Genomic DNA, 24,320 nt, shown 5'->3' on the forward strand with positions numbered 1-24,320 from the left:
GGCAGGGAGGAGGGCTGGTTACTGGTGGGAGGACAGACAGCCTTTCTCTCACTCAGCACCAGATCTTCCCAGGGTGTTGTCCTAAGCTTTGATCAGGTTGCTTCGCATTCCACCAGGATTTTAATTTTTTTCAAGTATCGTAGTATCCTTCTTTCCTGGAAAAAAAAAAAGGCAAGAAAAACACCTCCCCTCCCCCCGCCAATCTAATGAGACAACAACTGTATTTTTCAAAAGGAATATTTACTAGGAAACTAAAGGGTGACCAAACAGAACACAAGAGAACAGAGGCAGAGCTGCAAATGAGCTGAGGAAATTCAGATTGATAGCCAGCTTCTGGCCACAGCTATACTGGCTAGGCAAAGCTATCCACACACAAAACCATCCGCTCACCACGTGGGCAGTCTTCTTCGCCTGAATGCCCCCGCAAAGCCGGCTTTGAGTCAGTGGCGTATTCCACAGTACCCCAGGGCTGCTAGCTCAAGGTGAGGAGATCCTGAGGTGGGAACTACAGACAACCCCAGGATCTCCAACCTGGGCTCCCACTGCCAAGGACATGTCAAAGCTTAACAAGATGGCTGCCTGGTAATTGTTTGCTGGAACCATTCTAGTTTCTTTGGGACCATTCTTCTAGGCGCATCTGCCTGGACCTTGTGACAGTATTTCTGCTCACTACCCTGTTGGCACTCGCCCTTCATACTTTGGTTCTAAACACTGATATGCTTCTGGATATCTGAATAGGAGGGATGGGCAGAGAGGATCCACAGGGAAAGGAAGGTGTGCTTTTCTCATTTTATCAGACATAGGCTGAACTTTGAACATAGCTTCCCTTTGAACCCCTTCAAATGAAGTTGGAAGGAGACGGGAGTGGATCCGGCAGGCCAGGGAATGCACTAAGCTTGAGTGAATTAACATTTCCTTACACAACCAAAGGCCTCTACCCTTTTAAGACATGACAAGATCTGGCATTGGCAGTAGGATTTCTTGTACTAGGTGGTGTATGGAAGCCAGAACTTTCCAACATCTACTGTGATGCTGCATCTCTCAGGTGCAAACTACACTGAAATATGAAATGAAATGAAGAGAGGTCGCTTTCCAGGATTGTCAACTGCAACCCAACTCTGGACTCTGTTACACAGACTGGAAGGGAATGGGATTGTGGAGCAGTGATGCAGAGGGTCTAGACCCATGATGGGAGAGCCCCCAGTCCATTCAGGGGATGCTGGGGCCTTTGGTTTCATTTCCTGGAGGCAGATACAGGAAGGGTGAGGTGCAGAACTGGCAGTATACTGGTTGAGAAGGATGCTGGGTAATGGATGAGCTACCCTGGGGAGAGCCCTTGGCTTTCATTCTTGTAGGTATTTCCATTTCCCAAGTGCTACAAAAGTGGTATGTGTCTGAGACGGAAAAGAGCCTCTCTCTATGGCTGCCCAAGTCTATACCCTGGGCTGATGCCTATGGAAACACCCAGAAGGCAGTTGTATCAAGAAAGCCCCAAAGCTGTGCCTTTTCTTAGTGTCATCTCTCAGTGATCTTATCCCATAACACACACTTCTGTGCCCGGGAAAGACTATTCCAGGATGAGTATTCCAACGGGAGGCAAGCATCTCTAACAAGGCTGGCATATTTCATTCTAGTAATATCACCGCTGGAAAGGAAGAGGCTGCTGGTTACCTGGGAACAGTGTTTTAGAATCCCAGAACCTGGGTTCAGCTGTGAAGAAGGACCATGGCTAGGTGGGACTCTGCCATGTACATGGGCGGGGACAGTGAGTTTGCTATGAACTGACCTGCCTTGCATGGGACTTTTTCCAGGCTGGCTTGGTCTAGTGTTCTCTTGGGCTATTCCTTGGAAAACTGGAACACTTTCTGGGGTGGAATTATCCTCGTAGACAGTCATTAGCTCACAGGTAGTAGAGTTTGATTTGAAATCTGCTGCCTATTTAGCACCTGGATATATATATTTTTAAATATTCTGTCCTTCCAGGGCATCCAATCCAATGACTGCATGTTAGACTGACCACTGTCAGGACCAGTATCATGCCCATACAACCAAACACCTTACACGAGCCTTACTAGGAGCCTTGGCATTCAGGACTCTCACTATGCCACCTGCTCTCTTCCACAGTCCACCTTGGTTTCTGACAGTGAGGGATGAGCATCCCTCGAGCCTATCACCTTGGGCCACCTGAAGAAAATAGATGAACCATTCAGAGTCACCAAATCCAATTTGGAAAGAGGGCCAGTTATTGCTGTGGTTACAGCTGAGTATTTCATCACTGGAGTCATCTGGGTGTTGCTAGGTGGGAAAAGTTACTGAAGATCTTTGTTACATGGTTGTCCGACTGTGTCCTTGGCACAAGCAGTCCTCTTGTCTGTAGTCATCGTTTCTGTGGAGAGAAGAAACAGAGAGTGAGCTGGTTTTTACTTTTATAGTTTTAATGTGTACCAAGCAAACACCAGGCACTGATATGGATGCTGGAAACACACAAACCATGTGTGAGATCTTTACCCAGATTTCAAAGGACTCATAAGGAGGTGTACACAACCTGCTAGCAGAGCCTTTGAGGCCTCTAAAAGGAATCTGAAGTACAAGTGCCACTTGGGCTAAAGGTGAGTTCAGGCCATTAGGGTGGAGGAGAAAGTCCAAGTGGAGGCAAGGAAAGGAATTAGTGCAGAGGAAGGATCATCAGGGACTGCACTGTGAGGAATATGGCTGTAGCAAGAAGACTGGGCTGGCGAGAGGGGGTTTGAGTGATGAAACCTCGTAACACTCAATCCTTGTTTGTAGATGTGAAAGGTATACACGTGTGTGCATGTGTGTGTTTTTCTGGGGAGAGAGCAGGTCCTTATACATGTTGGGCAAGTGTCCTAGCATCACGCTATACCCCCAGCCCTGAACAGAGAACTTTCTTAGTAGAACCTCAGCCTTACAGAAGCGAGTTCTCTTGTGTTGCTCATCCAACCCAGCATTCAGCTAAAATTCAATTCATGGCATTACCTTTATATACAGATTAAGGGATAATACAGAGGCACAGAGAGGACAGAAACCAAACGACTTCTGTGGCTACCATAACAGAATTTTACACACAGGCTTGGCAGCAAATGTTCTCAAATTGGAATGTGCAGACTGTCTTTCAGAAATCAGAGTTCTGCAATAAAGCTACAACTTACAGAAAGTAATTAAAGCTGTGTACATGGAAGACAGAAAGTCATGTCTGGCTTTGAAGTATGTATACACACACATCCCTCAGGGAAGATATATTCACTTCTGAAGGTGGCAGGGAAGGGCAAATAGATATCTGTCATTTGAACAGATCTTAACAGATTGCCTGGGGTGCACTGACAAGATAGTACATATGTGTTCAGACCCAGGAGTCTCCTCTATACTGGGCTAGTTATGCCTTGCCTGAAACATGTTTACAGCGCTAGCCTTTTAAAGCTAGTTCCCATATGGAGAAAAACCACTAACAGAGGCCACGATGCCAATGACCCAAGTAATAACATGGCTCTAACTGGATGCTGCTGCTGCAGGGGACTCATTTGGCGCCCTTCTTTGTGTGTGTAAAATACCAGTCTCTGGCATAGCCCTGGGGGATGCTGAGGAGTGGCCTGCTAGCTCCTCCTCTGCTTCTGATGTCTTCTGGCACCAGTCCTGTCTGGGCCTAAAGTCGCTTGTTTTCCTCCTCTGGATATTGCCACTAGGTTCCAAAACATGGTGGCCAGGGACCAAGCCCACAGACTGACAGGAGAGAGGAGTTCTGATGCATCTGAAGTGGCTGCTCATCTGGCTCCACAGTCTCACAAGAGCCAAAAAAGTCAGACGCCTAGGTTATGTCTGAAGAAAGTAGCTTGGTAGGGTTGGACATGGATGACTCATGCTGCGGGGGGAGAGAGAGAGAAAGAGAGAGAGAGAGAGAGAGAGAGAGAGAGGGAGGGGGGAGGGAGAGGGGAGGGAGGGAGAGGGGAGGGAGGGAGAGGAGAGAGAGAGAGATGGGGAGGGAGTGAGGGAGAGAGAGGAGAGAGAAGGAGGAGAGAGGGAGGGAGGGAGAGAGGGAGGGAGGGAGGGAGAGAGAGAGGGAGAGAGAGGGAGAGAAAGAGGGGAAGAGAAGGAGAGAGAGAGGGAGAGAGAGAGGGAGAGGGAAAGGGAGCCGGAGAGAGAGAGAAAAGGGAGAGAGGAGAGAGAGAGGAAAGGGGAGAGAGGAGAGAGAGAGGAGAGAGAAGAGAGGAGAGAGGAGGGAGGGAGGGAGGGAGGGAGAGAGAGAGAGAGAGAGAGAGGGAGGGAGGGAAGGGGAGAGGGAGGGGGGAGAGAGGAGAGGGAGGGAGGGAGGGAGGGGGAGAGAGAGAGGGAGGGAGAGAGGGAGGGAGGGAGGGAGGGGGAGAGAGAGAGAGGGAGGGAGAGAGGGAGGGAGGGAGGGAGGGGGAGAGAGAGAGAGAGAGAGAGAGAGAGAGAGAGGGAGAGAGAGAGAGCATCCAATATTTTCAGAAGATCTTAGAGGAGAGTTTTCTCTGGCTCAGAACAGCACTGGCCCAGTGAAGGCTGAGTAGGGATGAAGAGTGGAGACAGGGATGGTGGTTTAAGCACCGTGTGTCCAATCTTGCTGGTTCCTGCGCTACCACTACTGAGCACAGCAGATCTCTCCTTGTTTCCAGACCCCGTGGCCTTCCGGGCTGTGTCACAGGTTTGGAAGGCTTCAGGATATTCAGTCTGACAGGAAGTGGTGGTTACAATCTTACCTGACCGGAAAGGTTTCTAAGTGGATTTAATTGTCCTGAGACATAAGGACTTGATTGGAATTAAATTGAATTGAAATCGAAGATGAGAGCTGTCTCAGTGACAACCCTAATGCGCAATGACACTTCAATCACAAAGATGACAGCTGAAGTGAGACAGGCCATTCAAATTGACCCCAGATTAAGAACACAGACTGGCTGAGGGGAGCAGTTGATTACATCTCCCTGTGAATTTGAAAATGGGCTCTGATTACAGGAGTGTCTAAGGGCTTTAGACTAAGAATCTGCCAAAAATGGAAGAGATTCTTATTGTATTCAATCTTATATGTGCTTAATATTGTTACTCTTACATTTTAAAATCTTTAATCTAAAATGTGTGAAATATTGGTATTTTCTGGCTGTTTAGTACAGCTTTACAAATATTTATACGAAACAAATACCACCACCTAGAATCGGGCGAACATCACCTTCCCTCAAAGGCGGTGTTACTTTTTATTGTGTTTCCCCCTCATATAACTAGTGTGCTAAAGAAATAAGAGAGTGTGTGGTATCCCTGGGATGGGGCGGGGCGGTCACCAGCTCTACAACAGGACCCAGTGCCACTGTGCCAGGTAGGCGGGCACACCATCAAAGTGACCTCTGAACACTTTCTTCCTTCCCTCGTGCCCCCTCAGCCTTATCAGGGCCACTTCTTTTCCCAGTTGGCCATGGTCTATACAGAGGCTACAACTAATTAATGCGCAGAGACTAAGTGACCTTAGGGCTCAGTCATAATGGGATCAGCCCTTCACCAGGGAGCACGGTGGAAGAGGGGTGGAAGGATTGGAAGTCAGGCCGGGAGGAGTGCTGGGAAGCACTGTCTTCTGGGCGGGGCATGGCTGATGAGTTTGTGAATGCACTGAGGCCGGACTACCTGCTCACGAGCTGGATTTATGGTGACACTTTGTCCCAGAACAGGGAGGGCTCATGGGGCCCACTCCCCTATGAGGGACTAACAACAGTTACTGGTGGCCAAGGGAAGAGGAGTCACTTCCTTCAGCAGTGCTGCCACCATGCAATAACTGTCCTGCTACCCAGCCCTGGGCAGCCTAAGTAAACTTAGTAGGTTGCACAAACCAGACACGAAAGGAGGAGGGGGACCTGTTGGGAAGAAAGATTTTAAGAAAAGGAGAATAGGATGGGATAATAGAGGTTGAAGTGTAAAGGAATAAAAATTAAAGCAACTAAAGAAATAAGAACTAAGACAGTATAAAGGGAATGGCATTTCTATCAGCAGCTTGAGGTAACAGCTTAAAAAATGGAAATGTCCATTTGGGTAAACAGTACCATGTTAAATATTTGAATTTGTACATCATATCTCACTTAATCCTTTCTCTAAACCTTTATGTCTGATAGAACAATTAAAATTTTCTTCCGGGGAGATAAAGGATGTGGTAACGGTAAGACACAGCATGGCCAGACTCTGCTACCATGCCCTTAAGATCTAAATGCATGCTCTGGAAGAACACACGAGGCTCTGTACACCACTACAGAATCTTCCCATAAAGCAGTCAGTCCTAGGGGGCAGGAAGACCTCTTGGAGAGGATCAGTTTGGTTCCCAGTGTCAGTGTCCGGTGGCTTACAACAACCGCCCCTAGGTGAAGCTCCAGGGAATCCAACGCCCTCTGCTGGCTCCCAAAGGCCCCATCTCTCACAGGCACATAATACAAAATAAAAAATCCTTAACAAAGTTTGAAGTCTAGAAAAGAATTGAACAGTTCAGATGTCACAAGAAAGTCCATTGTCAAGTTGTTAAGGTAAAAGGTGTGGTACAAATGTGTGTGTGTGTGTGGCTGGGCGTGGTGGTGCATGCCTGTAATCCCAGCACTTGGGAGGCAGAGGCAGAGGCAGAGGCAGAGGCAGAGGCAGAGGCAGAGGCAGAGGCAAAGGCAGGCGGATTTCTGAGTTTGAGGTCAGCCTGGTCTACAGAGTGAGTCCCAGGACAGCCAGGGCTACACAGAAATCCTGTCTCAAAAAACCAAAATAAAATAAAATAAAATAAAAAATGTGTGTGTGTGTGTGTGTGTGTGTGTGTGTGTGACAGAGAGAGGGGGGAGGGAAGGAGGGAGAAAGGGAAGGAGGGAGGGAGGGAGGGAGGGAGGGAGGGAGAGAGAGAGAGAGAGAGAGAGAGACATGTACATGTTACTTACAAAGAATAGCTCATTAGCTACACACCGAGGCAAGGGTTCCAGTGACAATGCTATTCAAAAGGCAAACATCACATTTTCACATTTTTATGAATGAGGTGGTGCATTAGGTACTTACTACTTCCTGAGGTCAAGAGGAGGACACATGCAGTGTGCCCGTCCAAATCTGTAGCACCACATTTACTCACTAACAAACTCAACAAACATTTACTGAGCACTCAAAAAGAACGGTGCCCACTCTCTTAGCGAGCTCAGAGCATGAAATGCCTAAGGAGTAAGTCTCAGCAGAAAGCTCCGACTGTGTGCTACTCGCATGTGGGGGACACATGATGTCACTATCCAGATCACAGGATAAGAAGGGAAATAGTGTAAGAAAACGTGGGTTGGGAGGGAAGTTCAAGGATGTACATGCTGCGCTGGATTATGAGAGGAGATCAAAAGTCCGCATTGTCTTCTAGCAGAGGAATTCGGCTCCTTAACACCTAGCATTGGGAAAACTCCCCCAGGAGGCAAATCAAGCCCCATCCTGTTTCTATATAGTTATTTTACCCCTTCAGTTTGAAATGCTAGTGTCTAGATGGCCACAGGTATTTTCCAGGTATATTTCCATTACTGAAGACCTGAACTGATAGTTCTATTCCTATTGATTGGAAAATTAACTTTGCAAAGACAGGTGCGACACACAGGATTTGTAAATGGCAGAGTAATGAAGTTTTTGCACAAGTATATTTACTCAGAAGCAATTTGTATTTTGTGACATGAATTTTGTCTTATGTTTTACTTTACATATATTTGTTTAGCTTTAAAAAATGCATGGTCTTATGTAGCCTAGGCTGACTTTCAACTTGCTACCTAGTTGAGACAAGCCTTAAGTTCTTGATCTTTCTGCCTCTACCTCCCAAGTTCTGGGACTATAGGCCCATATTTGTACCATGATGCACAATTTATTTGATTAATAAAGCACATGCCTAACAACAATCTGCTATACTAGAAAGTTACCAAACTCATCATTTTAATGGCCATTAAGTTAGGATAACTTATTTTTCTCTATTTTTGGGTGTGTTCTTTCAGATAGGTGTCTTTATGTAGCTCAGACTATCTTCAAACTTTTGGCAGTCCTTCTGCCTTAGTCTCTGGAGTCCTGGGGTTACAGGTGTGTGCCACCATGTCTGGTTTCAATTTGTCAAGTATAGACATAGAAAAACATCTTGCAAAGTTGATTTCAAGATGCTTTATTGATTTAACTCAAATCTGCCAGTTTTTATGTTTTAAGCATCATATGAATTAGGTGTTTGACTCAACCGAGGAATGGATACAGAAAATGTGGTATATATACACAATGGAGTACTATTCAGACATAAAAACAATGAATTCATGAAATTCTTAGACAAATGGATGGAACTGGAGAATATCATCCTAAGTGAGCTAACCCAATCACAAAAGAACACACATGGTATGCACTCACTGATAAGTGGATATTAGCCTAGAAGCCTGGAATACCCAAGACACAATTCACATATCAAATAAAGCCCAAGAAGAAGGAAGGAGAGGCCCCTGGTCCTGGAAAGGCTCAGTGCATCAGTGTAGGGGAATATCAGGACAGGGAAGCGGGAAGGGGTGGATTGGGGGACAGGGGAAGGGAAGAGGGCTTATGGGACTTTTGGGGAGGGGGGGATCCAGGAAAGGGAAAATCATTTGAAATCTAAATAAAGAATATATCAAATAAAGAAAAAAGAATTGGGCGTTTGAAAACCATTTTGTTTAATACATAAAATGACTGCTGTTTGAGACATGTGATATAATTTACATGTTAATTCAGCAATTTTAGTTTAATGGGCTTCAACCTATCAATTGCTTAAGTAGTATCTGAATGTTTAAAATAATTTTGCTTCTTAGGTTTATAAAATATTGTTTCTTTATATAAAAATGTTTGAGAGAATTTGGTTAAATGTGAAATTGATTTTATAAGTTTATGGGTATTAATCTGTTAAATTAAGGAGCTGAGAATTCTAGAAAGAAAAGTTGAATATTTTAGTTACAGCCAAAAGCAATTATCTCACTGGTTCACATTGTATAGCATGAGCTAAAGGCTGTTCTGGGAATATCACAAGTGACTGACCATCACCACCAACCATACTGAGGCACACTGTTCGTCTCCTTGTGTTATATGCAGGCCCCCTCCACTTCTAATCATCCTCATTTTATTTTTATAAAGCTACCTGAAACACTTTACCAGGCTTATTCCCTGTTTCTCCCCGAAGGATACAAGCTCCACCCAAGAGAGGATTCTCGTCTTTTCGGCATGTCACCAGCCCCCGCTGTAAGTATTCAGCTAATATTTGCTGAACAAATACTTGAAGGCAGCAATTCTATCTTCAAAGGCATTGTTTCAAAGCAAGTCTGGCTGATCCTTGCTCGAATAGAATGTCACAACACAGCAAATGATGCCACGGAAATGGGAGTCTTGAAATAATCACGGAAATTAGCTGCCAGCAAGGGAGCCAGCAGCGGTCCAGACTTGTGAGTGTTCCTGCAGCAGGACCTGCCCCACCCTGTCTGCCTTTCCAACTATGATAAGCCTATGAGGACCACCTGAGGCGTTATACTTGCGGCTGCAAAATCTCATGTGAGATGACCAACAGGACCTTGGTTGCCCTTGTCTTTAACTCTCATGGGTGCTGTCTGAGGCTTGTCTGAGATATGCGTGCCACAGAAGAAGCAGGGGTCCATGGAAGAGCACGTGATTTTGTGCAGCAGTGGTCATTTATTTTAGGTATTAAGAGAACCACTGTGCTCCCAGATTTGAAAGTTGGTATGCAGAGACTATAAGAAATCAGCAGTCATTTTATGTGTAATAAGACGAGAGAAATTGGTATTCCTCCCAACAGGAATGTATTCAGGGCTGACTCTGCCAGGAAATGTACAGGGTACAGGTTATATGATGATGAACAGCAGCTCTGGCCTCCAGCAGTGACTGGCACTGCGGGAATGCATGGCACATACACGGATGATATCAAGTGTCACCAAATACTATGTCAGGGTGAGTGCCAGAGAGCTAAGAAGCACAGACAGGGAACATTTAGCTCATATCATACTGGAGGATCCTCAGGATACTTTCCCAGGGTGATAGCTAATCAGACACTTAAATGATGAATGAGATGTAGCTGGGTAACAGGCAGAACATAGAAAATCAAAGCAGGAACAAGGATGAATAGTCAATAAAAAGAATTAAATGGACCAAGAGCAATTAGGCATGGCCCCAACTTAAAGTGAAACGGGGAGAGAGCCAAGGGTCATGGAGGGACTTGAAGGCAAGGGAACCCTGAGGTTGTTCAGGACACAGGGCAGTTACTAGAGGATTTTAAGTAGTGTAGTCAGGGAAGGGATTGGGGATCAACCCAAAGCTCTGGGTAGGGCTGCGAGGATAAATCCTTGAAGGCCTGCTCCTTAGAGTAGACAGTGCCTTCTGCTGGCTGCCTAGAGATAAAGAGGTCTGAGAAAAATGCAGAGCTTGCTTTGCCTGCTCACCTTCAGTCCCTGCTGGTAAGTGCATGAGTTTTGCTGGTGCTGCTATTCTTCCCTGAAGTGGGAAATCTACTTACCTTGTCCTTCCAAGGTGGACTAAATCCTCCAGGCTTCCTTCAGTGCCAGACTGGGACTGCTAGAGCATCTACCCTCATGGACAGAACAGCTAAAACATCTTCGACCTCTCTACCATGCAGACAGCCACTGCTGGACTGCCTGGCTCGTGCTGTGCCAACCAAGCTAATAAACTCTTTGTAATCTATATCTGTTCTGTCAATTCTGTTCCTCCAGAGAACACTTGACTAATGCAGGTGGTGCTGTACTAAAGGAAAAAGCCCACGGTGTCCAGTTGGCCTATTTTTACCCATTTTAAGATGGATCACTTGGTTCAGATGTCGTACCAGTCTATTCCACCCCTCATTACATCATTTTCTCAACATCACTCCCCAGTTTCCCAACTGAGGCTGGGCCTGATAGCTGCTTGGATAATGCAGGAATTCTACATAGACGTATATAGATCTAAGAGAATGTAAGAGCCCCACGGTGGAGGTCCTAGATACTGTAAACTTCTAGATTAAAACAGACTTCTCATCTTTAATTTTCATGAAGCAATAAACCCACTCTTAGGAGCAGTTTGAACTGAGGATTCTGTTCTTAGAAGCCCAATGTATTCCTTGTCTCGTGACATGAGAACTGTCTCATTCAAAGCCCTCTGGACCAGCTCAGGAAAAAGTTCTTCAGTGTAGGGCCCACTGGTCAGGCTATGTGGGAGTCCAGCTATGCTACGGGACAACTCTTTGAAAGGATTCTGGGTGAGGCAGGGTTTGAATGTCTTCTCCAAATCCCATACGGATGTTAACTCTCAAAAGTCATAGTTAATGCTACATGAGAGGCGAGATCGTTGGAAGGTAATTGGTCCTGAGGGTTCTTTTCTCGTGAATGAAGTTATCCATTATGGATTAACTGGTCAGTAGACAAAGGGAGGCTATAAGAATGAGTTCTCTTGGTCACCTGCACTGTCTTGCTATATGATGAGTTTCCACAAACGAGGAAGCAGGCCTCTGCAGAGCCAGCACCCTGACCTTTGAGATGGACCCTATCGGAACATCTACAACCTGGTGGGAGAGAGGCTGTGGGCAGTCTGAGGGAAGCTCTTCCTATGGGTAGCATTATATAGGTCACAGAATTGGAGTGAAAGGCTCTTAGCCTGTGAGACTCTGGAAGTGACCCCGAGTGAACAACATGGAGACAGGAATTGATGCAAAAAGCAAGAGGAATTTTATTTAATCCAGCGTGCTGGGGTCGCCCTGCACATGGGGAGAGAACGACCACATGCAGGCCTTTATAAGGTCCTCAGGACAGCCGCCATTAGGTACAATGTGATTGGCAGAACAGTGTTACATCTAAACTGATTGGTTTGTAGGAAATGAGGTAGGTGGCCGATGGTCTCGTAATAACTGTGGGCCTCCCCTAGCTGCAGGGACCTCCCAGTGGTCTGAGGAATGTAATTTAGCCTCTCTCATCTGGGGCAAGTGTTCCATGACCTTTCCAAAGTTCCTGAGCTGACCCTTTTAAGCCCTGGAGGTAGACAGACCACAGCACTCCCGGCACTCCCTCTGCCTGTGAGGTCTATGACAATCTTTTCTGATGGCAAGGTGAAACAATACTGTTTCCTAGATACTAATGCTTAAAGTTACCACACACTTCCATATGTTCTTCATTTGATGGTAAAATCTCTGAACAGGTTGTTTCCTAAAACTGCATGTTTCTAAGCCTGCTCTGCTGTCAGCTCTTTTCTACGTAGTGACCAGTCACTGCGTTCACAGTTTAAAATGAAGAGCCATGTCCGTGGCCATTTTCTCTCATGTCTGTGGAGGGTAGAAAATTTTGACCATGAGCTGTGTCAAATGTAAAGGCTTGTCACATAGTGTATCATATATGTTCACATATGAGATAAACACTTAGGAGCAGCTGGATCCAGAGCATCAGTGTCACCAGGCTGCATTACTTTCTCGACCTCTCAGGCTGGCTTTCCTTTGTTTGGCCCTTTCTGGTATTGAGTTTAGAAGTCAAGATAGCTGCTAGAAACTTCATTCTAGCACCTCACAGCTCCAAATGCAGTGCGGAAGTGTGGCACTTTAAATGGGTGTTCCAATAGGACCCTTGGACCTACACTAGGTCATGCAAGGTCTTACCCTAAAGCAGTCCTGGAATGTGCTAAGAGAAGGGAAGAGAGACACTTCTGGAGCCTTCCAAATACTAGTGGGAGGGTGTCAGAGGCTGAGCCCTGAGGGGAGATGAGATCCTTTTATCAGAACAGGAGTGCTGTACTCAAAAAAATCCAACCTTTTCCCTCCAGGGTGTTGCAGGCTAAGATAACTAAGGAAAACTAGGTGCTGCTTTAGAAGAACCAAGCCTTTGCATCTACAACATCAGAACTGATCAGAATATATTTTAGAAGAGGGGAGGCACTACAGAATATAGGACAGCACCAAATTAAGGGGGGGAAAACTCCATTAGCTTTTAAGATTTTAAAAACAAAGGGCTTTTAGTTCCCCAGTTTTACTGCACTATTGTTCACCATGCATCCTACTGGGTTTGGAAATTATGGTGATACTGAAGCAGATGATTAGGTGGAGGAGGAAATAGCAAGATCAAAACAACTGAAAGTAAATTAGCAAAACCCCTTACATCACAAAGCATTAGGGAATGCAAGGTCTCCCCGCTGTGAGTCAATGCCAGCAGGGTAGAAACAAAAGAATTTTCCAGAGAATTCTTAGGCTTTGTTTTCATCTCACTTTGTTAAGTGAAGTAATTCTAACACCAAAGAGAAAACAATGCCTAGAGTCAGCATAATTGTGTGATCTCTAACCATGCAAGACCCTGGCTGAGCTCGGTGAGGTACAGCCATGTCTTCTAAATGACTGGGATGTGGGGCTGCAAAGTGTGATGAGAGTGGGTATCTGCATGCTCTTTCCAGGGACACCATATTAGAGGAAATCGCAAAGATCAAGTACAACAACTACAGGTTGTGAGATTCATCTCAGTGATCACTGTGGTTAATAACAAGTATCAGTTTGACAGGATCTAGAATTTCCTGGGAGACGGGTATGTCTGAGAGATGATCTAATTTAGATCAACTGAGGTAGGGAGAGCCAATCCCTGGGCTGGGATCTTAGACTATATGAAAATGTGAAAGCAGCCGGCCAATACCATTCATCTCTGTTTCCTTACTGTGTAAACTCTGAATTTCCCCTGTCACGCATCCCTAGTTGTCAGGTTAGAAGTTAGCCAAACAAACCCATTGTCTTAGTTAAGGTTCCTATGACTATGAATGTTGTGATCATAAAAAGAGAAAGAGGTTAAGAGAATATGGCGGTGTATAGGAAGGGAGTGCCTCAGTAGGCCCAAGTCGAGGCATCTCTTCCCCCCAGGGACCAGTCACACACAGGTATAGTATAGAATAGAGCTTCTTCAGGGAATGGGGTGGGAGTTAAGAGGGTAGTAGAGGCAGAGAAAGGCAGAAAGAAAGCGGAGGCCGACCATGACAATGCGGAGAGAGGGGGGAGGGGAGGAGAACCCAAGAAGGGCAAGAGAGAAGCTGAGAGTGAGAGAGGTGAGAGAGATAAGAGGTAAGAGGAACAAGAGAGAGTAAGAGGGGCGGAGCACCCTCTTTTACAGTAGGCCAGGCCTACCTGGCTGTTGCCAGGTAATGGTGGGGTAGAGCTTAGACAAAATCCTAACAATGAAGAGACACTGGACCACAGCAACTCTTATAAAGGAAAATATTTAACTGGGGTTGGCTTACAATTTCAGAGATTTACTCCATTTTTATAATGGAGGGAAGCATGGTGGCAATATAGACATATGTGGTGCTGATGAAGGAGCCGAAAGTTCTATATCTGGGAGGCAGAAGAGAGAGATACTGGGTGTGGCTTGAACATTAGAAACCTCAAAGCCCACCCCCAGTGATTCACTTCTTCCAACAGGGGCACAGAGCCTAATCCTTTCAAACAATGCTACTCCCTAAGAGCCTATGGGCACCATTTCCATTCAAAGCACCTCACCCCTTCCTTCCCTCCTTGTTTGTCTCAGGTGTTTGGTCACAGTAACAAGAAACACAGCTAACAGTGATAAAGTGAGAGGGAGAACCTTTCCCAAGGCGGCCTGTATGGCCCATCTATTCTGGATGGGTATGGTGGTTACATTCTAGCAGCAGTGGTGTGGAAAAACACTGTCTTAAAAGCATTGTCTGGAACCAAAAGTCCTGTTTCAATCTGTGATGAGAATAAACACCCCCAGTCCTAGCTGCTTACACTTCAAGGCTCACAGTTTGTGGGTTGGCGGCTGCTCTGCCCAAGATAGAGCCCCAGGGGTAGAGGCAGGAAGTGGCAGCAGTTATACACCTCAAAGTTAACCAAGCACGGCTCATCGGCTCATCGTCAAGTCTGCGCCCTCCCACCAAGGAAAGCAACAAGGCCAGGGCCAAAGTTACTGATGTGAGTGAGGCCTGACAAGACTGCAGAGGGTCACACTGCGAGAATCCCTCAGCCTGCTTGCTCTGGCACTCATGTGCTGCTGGTGGTGAAGACTCAGTGTGTCCTGAGGGAGACAATCCCTCTGGCCTGTTTACAGCTGCACTCCTTATCTCTCTTGTTATGGTGATGCAGTATTTAACAAAGGGACTTAGGGGAGGGCGGCTTTATTTTGGCTCTCAGTTAGAGAGGACACAGTCTTTGGGGAAGAGATGGTAGCAGAACACCAGACACTGGGTGACCCTGTGTCCACAGCCCGGAAGCAGAGAGGAACTCTGGTGCTCAGCTCACTTTGTCTTTTCCCCTTTTTATTTAGGCCAGATCCTGAGTCCATGGGACAATGCCACTCCCATTTAGGATTGGGTCTACTCTCCTCAGCTAGATCTTCCTGGAAACTCTCCTTCAAAGATACACCTAGAATTAGTATTCCTTCTGGGCTCCGCCCCAGTTACCTGGCAAGAGCCAGGTTTGCCTGGCTTACTATAAAAGGGGCTGTTTGCCCTCCTCTCCTTCCTACAGTCTGCCCCTCCTCTGCCTGATCCATTTCTCCTCCCCACCCCTATTTCTCTCCACATGTTTCTGGCCAACCTCTCTTCTCTTTTCTTCTTCTCCTCTTCCTCCTCTTCCTCTTCCCCCCTCCTGCCTTTCTCTCTCTCTCTCTCTCCCTCCTCTTCCAACTCCACTTCCCATGCCTTAAATAAACTCTATTCTAAGCTATATCCATATATTCTAAGCTTTGTCGTCATATAGCTGGTGCCTCAGGAGGAAGGGATATCTTAGCAGGAGCCTGCTGAGGCACCCCCCCCCTCCCCAACCTCATCATACTGTACATCTACCAAAAAATATCCTGCCCTCTTCTCTTTTTTATAAAACACAACACCTAGAGACATGTCTCCCAGATGATTCCCAATTTAGACAGCTTGGCAATGGAGATTAAGCACTCCACAGGGTGAAACCTCAATTGGATGATGTATATACATAGCATGATTCAGTGCCTTGGGGAGAGGAGGCGGTTGGTGCAAGAATATATCATTGTTAATTCAAGGTTCTCAAACCAAGGTGTTTTAGCTAGGGTATTACTGCTGTGAAGAGACACCATGACCAAGGCACCTCCTCTAAAGGAAAACATTTAACTAGGGCTGGCTTACAGTTTCAGAGGTTTGCTCCACTGCCATTAAGGTGGGAAGTATGGCAGCATGTAGGCAGACAAGGTACTAGAGCAGCTCAGAGTTCTACATATTGATCAGAAGGAGAATGGATTCCACACTGGGCTTGGCTTGAACATTTAAGTCCTCAAAACCCACCTACACAGTGAAGTACTTCCTCTAACAAGACCATACCTCCTAATAGTGCCACTCCCTATGGACAAGCATTTAAAGACAAGAATCTATGGGGGTAGTTTATCAACCACCACACAAGGCATGTTGGTCTATGAGAATGGCAGGGACCAGCACTAGAGAGAAGTCAGGAAAGAAATGGAGAGACACAGGCTAGGGCTTAAGGTGGTGAGAAGACAAGGGTATATGAGATTCAGTGCTCACAAATGCAATACGATGGGGAACCTCTCTCCAACAGGCTTACTGTGGTCTAAGGCTGAGGTTTATCTTCCCTAACCTAGCACAAGCTGGTCAACCAGCTTCCTGCAGGCCAGGTAGACTGGAAACCCTGAAGACCACACCTGCCAGGCCCGCCCCATTGATTCTCCTCTGGCTACTGCCTCCTTTACGCTGCTCTGCAGCCCCTTTCGCAGCACCTGTACCCTCTTCCCACCATCTACAGACTTCCTGTGGTCCTCACCATTAATCTCATCTGGGCCCCTCTGTATCTTCAGCACCTTATCAGAGCCCTGTGTATAGTTCCTTATCTTTACTGGATCCTGATTCTTTCTGTGAGTCACAGTTCTCTGTGGCCCATTTCAGAAGGGCTCAGACTCTGCCATCTGTGGGTGGGGATGTGGGGATGTCTTTCTTCCTCACAGCCTTTTCTGCTCTATCTTAACAAACAATGTCCCGTCCCCACTCAACCTTTTACCTCTCCTCCCCGCCACCATTCCTAGAGGACCACAGCCCCCCTTGCTCTCGGTTTTCCTGTCCATCCCAAGCCCTGCCTCTGAGCCACTCCAGTACAGCAGGGCTTGCTGGTATTTTATCCTTGAGCTAACTCAGCAGGCATCCTGGCCAGCAGATTGGGGAAGCTGTTGAGGCCTGGCCTTATACTCGCTGTGCCTACTGAAGAATTCAGTCTGAGAGTTTATGAAAGGTGAGTTATTTTGAGAGAATTCTATGTTCTGTCACAGAGCAGATTATGCTAGTTTATCAAACTACTTCGGTAATTCTGAAAAGAGAACTCTGTGTGACACAATGTCAGGGACACAATGGGTGCCGCAGCTGTTTTCAGTAGAGTTGAAGCAGAATAATCAGGGTATGAGACAGGAAGTAAAGCAGGGTACCTTACTGAGGTCAGGGCGCTCAGGAAAAGGAATGCTTTCTTTAGGTATGTGCTGCTGCCCTGTTCTTCTGCCCTGTGGCAGGACACAGCAGGGATGAGTGTCCATGCATGAGGAGATAAGGTCTGCTTGCAGGGACTGTGCACACATCCTGCAGGAGCAATCAAAGGCAACAGAGCCCCAAGTCAGCCCCTCATGTCAGCCCTGCAGGGTAAAGGCTGCTCTCGGAATAAGGACAAGACTCACCAATGGTGATAGACTCACCCGGCTCTGTGCGCCTCCCACCCTCTGTCCCTGTTGTCTCTGAACCTCTCACCTTCTCAGCTTCTCACTTACATACTCTCAAAATGTCAAGGTCTAGAGAGAGGATCCAGAAGCCTGGCTGGACTCTAGTGTGTCTGTCTTTGTGGGTCATAAGGATTTTTTCTTAAAGCTCCTCCTAAGGGAAATTGTCTCAATCTCAATATAAGACGAAGTGTGAGATATTATCAGCCGTGGAGGTGGGGGAGGCGTGTTCTATCATCTTTCAGCATGTAGACATTTATTCTTATTTTTAAAGTTTACTTGTTTATTTACAACTCAGTATTAGCCCTTCCTCTCCCTTTCACACAAGTCCTACCCCCATTCCGTGCCCTTTTGGGTGTCATCCCCCCTACTAATACTCCCTCCCCCCCCCATTAAGTCACTGTGGGACTAGGTACATCTCCTCCTCCTGAGGCCAGAAAAAGTGGCCTATTTAGGGACAGGGGAGCCACAGGCAGGCAGACAACAGGCTCCTGGACAGCCGGTGCTCCAGTTGTTGGGGGACCCCTAGGAAGACAAAGCTGCTCCTCTTCATTAATACTACATCTGACAGAGGGCTAATATCCAGAATATACAAAGAACTCAAGAAGTTAGACACCAACAAACCAAATCACCCAATTTAAAAATGGGGTAGAGAGATAAACAGAGGATGCTCAACAGAGGAATCTTGAATGGACAAGAAACACTTCAGAGAAATGTTTAACATCCTTAGCCATCAGAGAAATGCAAGCCAAAATGACTTGGAGATTCCACCTTACATCCATTAGAATGGCTAAGATCAAAAACTTGGGGCTGGAGAGATGGCTCAGTGGTTAAGAACACTGACTGCTCTTCCAGAGGTCCTGAGTTCAATTCCCAGCAACCACATGATGGCTCACAACCATCTGTAATGGGATCCAGTGGGATCCAATGGGCTCTTCTGATGTGTCTGAAGATAGCTATAGTGTCTTCACTATAAAATAAAATAAAATAATAATTCATATAAAATAAATAATTCTTTAAAAATACAAAGGACAGCATGTGCTAGCAAGGATGTGGAGCAAGGGGAATACTATTCCACTGCTGGCAGAATTTAAGACAAGTACAAATGAAGACATTGAAATCAATTTGGTGGTTTCTCAGAAGATTGGGAATAGTTCTACCTCAAGACTCAGTCCTACTACTAGGCATATAGCCAAAGATGCTTCACCATCCTGCAAGGACACTTGTTATGTTCATAGCAGCTTTATTCATAATAGCCAGAAACTGGAAACATAATAGATATCTCTCAATTAACAATTGGATAAAGAAAATGTGGTATAGCTACACAACAGAGTACTACTCAGGCATTAAACCAAGGATATCATTCATTTCGCAGGTAAATGGATGGAACTAGAAAATATCACCCTGAGTGAGGTAACCCAGACCCAAAAGGACATGCATGACAAGAACCTGACATAACTGTTCTCTGCGGCTCTACCCAGACAGAAGCCAATGGAAGAGATGTAGAGACTAATATCCAAACACTAGATGGAGCTGAGGAGACTTATGGAAGACTTGGGAGAAAGACTGAGGAGCCTGAAGAGTCAACTGGCCTGCATCCTTGTGGGCTCCCAGAGACTATCACCAACGGAAGAGCGAACAGGGCTGGACCGAGGCTCTCTGCGCATATCTAGCAGATGAGCAGCTTGGCCTTCATGCAGGCTCCCCAACAACTGGGGCAGGGGCTGTCCCTGAGCCTGTTACCTGCCCCCCGATATTTAGACACAGAGGAGCAGGGGCTGTCCCTGAGCCTGTTACCTGCCCTCCGATATTTAGACACACAGGAGCAGGGGCTGTCCCTGAGCCTGTTACCTGCCCTCCGATATTTAGACACACAGTCTCTTAAGATTGCATGGGATTGTCCCTAATTTTGTGAATCTGAGCTACAAATGTTATCTGTATTCTTTATGCCAAGCATGAGGCATGCTGGCCAGAGGCACTCTAGGCTTCCTCTCCTCACTGAGCACCTGCCCACACGTCGGGATCTATCCAAAGGCCTCACCACTCACAGATGACAAGATATAAACCCTGTTTCCAAGGAGCTCACAGCTTGTTCAGGAAAACAAATAATTACGAGAGGGCATTACAACGGGTATTGTAAAAGTCTATCTTCTCAGGAGAGCTTGTAGCTGTTTGCTATAATAGTCCAGTTCTCATTACTATAATGAAATACCTGAGGCGGGATGTTTTTTTATAAAGAGGTTTATTCAGTTCATAGATTTAGAGACTAAAAGGCATGGTGCTAATATCAAGTCAGCTCTGGTGAAGGGCTTCTTTGATGCATCAAATCTCACAGTGGAATGTATGCAAATGTTGCGTGGAATTTCCTCAGGAGGCATGCATAAATGTCTATTTACCCCAGAGAGACCAAATACACCCCAGATCATCAAAATACATTCCAAACAAGGGTAGCTTGGTAAGCCAGGGAATTTAATTAGGGTGAATTTAATTATGGGAAAGTGACCAACTTATGGCAAGTGCCCGCCAAGCCACACCACTGAGGAAGAGTCTTGTGTCTTCTAGTAATAGTTAAACACTTTTATATTCTGCAAGGAGGATAGGAATCTCTGAAGAAGGCCTTGAGGGAAGCTCATCCTTACATGAGCTGCAATGGACACAGCTGCTCTAATGTAAGGATGGCAATAGCTATGGCATCAATCAAAGACTAGGCTCAACTGCAAGCGAAGGCCATCTTTCCAGAGGAGAAGCCAAAGATGCTGGGAATTCCAAAGTCCTTTCTTGATTCAATGACCAAGGACCTTTGAAGAGACATTTAAACCATGTCCAACCTATATCAGGTAGAATCCTTAAGAAGTTAATTTAGGATGCAGCTGGAGATACTCCAGGCAAAGGGACTCCAGAGTGCCACATTTCCGGGATCCTGAAAGTAGCTCATGTGCAAATATCATGCGAAGGTGGCAGTGATGTGTTATGGGCTCCAGACAGGAATCAGCCAGGTTGTGGAGGGTTCTGTGTATGTTCTAAGGTACTACATTCAAAACTATAAAAAGAAGAGAGGCAGAGAGAACAACAGGATTGGGGTGAGTCATGATCTGTTAGGCAGCTCCATCATCCCCACTGTGGCAATGCAGAACGGAGCTGCTGAGAGGGATTCAGACCAGGGTCAGGAGTGGCCAGGCCTGAGGGCACACTGTCCTAGAGCACTGGACTGCTTTGGAGGCTCCTGGCTACAGGGCATGACAACTGTGCACCTGCTCTGCAGACCTGCAAGCTTCTACGTTGTCAAACTCCATATCATCATAAGAGGACACCCAGATGCATGGTCCTGAGCCCCAGGGTGAATGACAGTAGGCAATGCTGGGGGGGGGGGGATCCCATGTTTCCTTCAGCACCTCTCTCAAGGCTTAGGGCCTTACTGTTCACTGCCTGGCACCATTCCATTCCAAATATTCTTGAAAGCACCTGAGCCAAGGTGAGGCTCATTGATAGAAGGGAGGAGCAAGAACTGCCCACCCACATTTTCCAGGGCTGTGAATGAGGAGAAGCTGAGAGATACAGGTGTACTGTCTAGTCTGATACCTCTTACCCCGAGTGCTTTCCCTCCAAGGAATCACCGTGAGATCAATGGGGATGTCAGGAATGCTTTGCCTTTCCTTGATCTGGAAAGAGTGAGGATCTGATTTTTTTTTTTTTAAGATTTATTTATTTAGTGTATGTGAGTACACTGTAACTATCTTTAGACACATCAGAAGAGGGCATCAAATTCCATTATAGATGGTTGGGAACCACTATGTGGTTGCTGGGAATTGAACTCAGAACCTCTGGAAGTCAATGCTTTTAACTGCTGAGCCATCTCTCCAGCCCCTGAGGATCTGATTTTTAAAGGACTACTCTGAGCTTCAATAAGAGATCAGGGGGTCGTCACAATGTCATCAGGCTAGGCAATTACTATATAGGAAGGATAGTCCAAAATGGAATCCCCTAGGAGCTCTCAAAGGAGGAGAATCAGGGGTTCCGGCTAGGACTCCATTAGCATCCTTTAATCCTGATAACTACACTATCTCTAACTATCATACACACAGCAAACACTAAGTACTATGTACCACTGTAGGACTTCTGCACATAAATCAATATCCTCTTTATTCTTCCCAGTGATAATCATGATTATTCCTGATCATAGTTACTGGACATTCCTGGTATGATGACTTCAGGAGTTGGAGGCCTCTCATTCTCTTTACAGCCCCCAGCTCAGGGTTAAGCTTGGCTGTAAGGTCTAGTGTCTGCTCTTTAGGATAGCTTAGCACCCAGTCTGTATCCATGCTGTGTCTGTGGACTCCCGCAGAGATGTTGCTCATTCTAGTAAAACAAACTAAAACCAAAGCAAATCAAACCAAACCAAACAAACAAACAAAAATACAGCCAGTTCTGTGGCCAGTTCCAAACTAAGTACAAAAGCTGGGCTTTTTAGTGACCAGCAAGGGCGCCCCATGTGTTGTAGGGAGGACGGACTCCAGCTTCGGACTGGTATGGCAGTCTTGGAGAGCTGGCTGACAGATAGAGGGCTCTCCTAGAGCCCCAATGCATAGAAGGCATCTCTGTCACTCCAGGATTAGGTACTGAGTTTGAGGGGCTGGTTCTATACAAACACCCAGCTTACTGGAGGAATTGTCTCTGAGATAACTTATCACATTCTATAGCACAGCTAGAAAACTATTGCTGATAACAATTAACTGGTATGTCTTACAAAGAAATAATAAGTATGCCAATTTGGGGAGGGCAGGGTTTATTTCATTCACACTTCCATATAACAGTTTATCATCTAAAACAGAGCAAGAACCTAGAGGGAGGAGTTGATGCAGAAGCCATGGGAGAAGTGTTGCTTACTGATACTCATGGCGTGCTCACTCTGCTGCCTTTTTTTTTTTTTTTTTTTTTTTTTTTTTTTTTTTTTAAATTTATTTATTTCATGTATGTGAGTACACTGTTGCTGTCTTTAGACACACCAGAAGAGGGCATCAGATCCCATTACAGATGGTTGTGAGCCACCATGTGGTTTCTGGGAATTGAACTCATGACCTCTGGAAGAGCAGTCAGTGCTCTTAACCACTGAGCCATCTCCCCAGCCCTTTTTTTTTTTTTTTTTTTTTTTTTTTTTTTTTTTTTTTTAAAATCACTCTGCTGCCTTACAGAACCCAGAACCATCAGTCCAGGGGTGAGACCACCCACCTCAATCACTAATTAAGAAAATGCCCTACAGACTTGCTTATAGCCTAATCTAATAGGAATATTATTTTCAATTGTGATTCCCTCCTCTCAGATGACTCTGGACTCTGTCAAGTTGGCATAAAATTACCCAGGACAGGGTATAGGGTAAGACAGAAGTCAGGACTTTCAGGTGGGTTACCTTGAGGAAGGTAAGGAACAGGAGGTTAGAAGCTGTGAAGTCCAAGGCTAGATATTGAGGCCCAAGGCATCCAGGGAGGCAGTGATCCCAGGGTCAACACCAGCCCATCATCCCAAGTGCTCTTAGAGCTTGGAATAATATTTTTAGACTCTCTATCTGCTTCTGTCCCTTCCATGTACATACTAACATACTGAATAACACTGACTATTAAAACCTACATAGCATCCAGTAAATGCCAGGCCCTGTGCTAAACATATAACATTCATGCTCTCATGCAAGACTGGCAACAGCCTTCCCTATTTGGTAGGGCCTATATTTGTGTGTTTGAAAAGTTGACTAATCTGGTATAAATCAATTTTAGCAATCTGTTCAGAGACATACAGATCAGAAGAATCAGATAAGGTACGAATTCAATGGTCAGACTCTGGAGCCCCGAACTTCCAATGAGAAAAGACCCACTTCTGAGCTTGAGTGAATGGAGAGTAGCCCAGGGCAAATCCATCTTAGCTCAATCCCCTATGTAGCACAGGCCTCCAGGGAGGCAGTGACCACAGGCTAGGAGACATTGGCTCTGCCTTCATACAGATAGCACGCCTAGGGGCCTGTGTGGGCTATGGAAATTGAGCAATTTTTCACTTAAAATCATCTGAAAACAAACTTCAATGTCTTCAAAATTATATATTCACGGAACATTCCTAGACTCTGGGATAGGATTAGATGGTAATGATTTAATTGATGGTTAAGTGTGTGGATAAAATGAGTGTGCTGAATTCTTCCCGTAATTATCTCTCAGAGGAGCCCTGGCAGCTGTAATTACTGTCTGAGGCCAAAATTATAAACCAGCTGTAGTTTTAAGCAAAATATGTTGCAGCCTCTGCTGGATCTTTAAGGAAAAGTCGGTCACTACCAGCACAGGCATCCCTGTAGGACCAGTCAAAGGGGAGCAGAGCCTCGGGGAGGGAATGTATCCTCCCGCTCGGGATTTCCTGAATCCCTGCCCATTGCTGTCACTGTGCACTGCTCTTCTTGCTCTTCCTTGCTACAGGAAATCTTTTCTCCCGTTCATTCTGTTGTCAGGAAGAGTTTTCAGATCAGTTAGCAGTTACTGGCTCTGTGCCCTAGAGGCTAGACAGTAGACTCAACGAGCTGGTGGGGCACTCGTAAGTCAACTCAGTGCTGGTGCTGCAGCTCTTACATCTAGGAAGATC

General features: G+C 45.9%; 1 protein-coding gene across 1 annotated transcript in view; it reads right to left on the minus strand.

Annotated features, from left to right (window-relative positions):
* Positions 1 to 223: 223 nt before the first annotated feature.
* Syt9 (synaptotagmin 9) overlaps positions 224 to 24,320 on the minus strand; it is a 170,235-nt gene continuing 146,138 nt past the window's right edge. The window contains exon 7 of the mRNA XM_052155304.1: positions 224 to 2,386. Coding sequence (XP_052011264.1) covers positions 2,378 to 2,386 — 9 coding nt within the window. The 3' untranslated portion in view covers positions 224 to 2,377. The remainder of the gene's footprint in view (positions 2,387 to 24,320) is intronic.

Source organism: Apodemus sylvaticus, chromosome 1 (genome assembly GCF_947179515.1).
Source record: "Apodemus sylvaticus chromosome 1, mApoSyl1.1, whole genome shotgun sequence".
NCBI lineage: Eukaryota > Metazoa > Chordata > Mammalia > Rodentia > Muridae > Apodemus > Apodemus sylvaticus.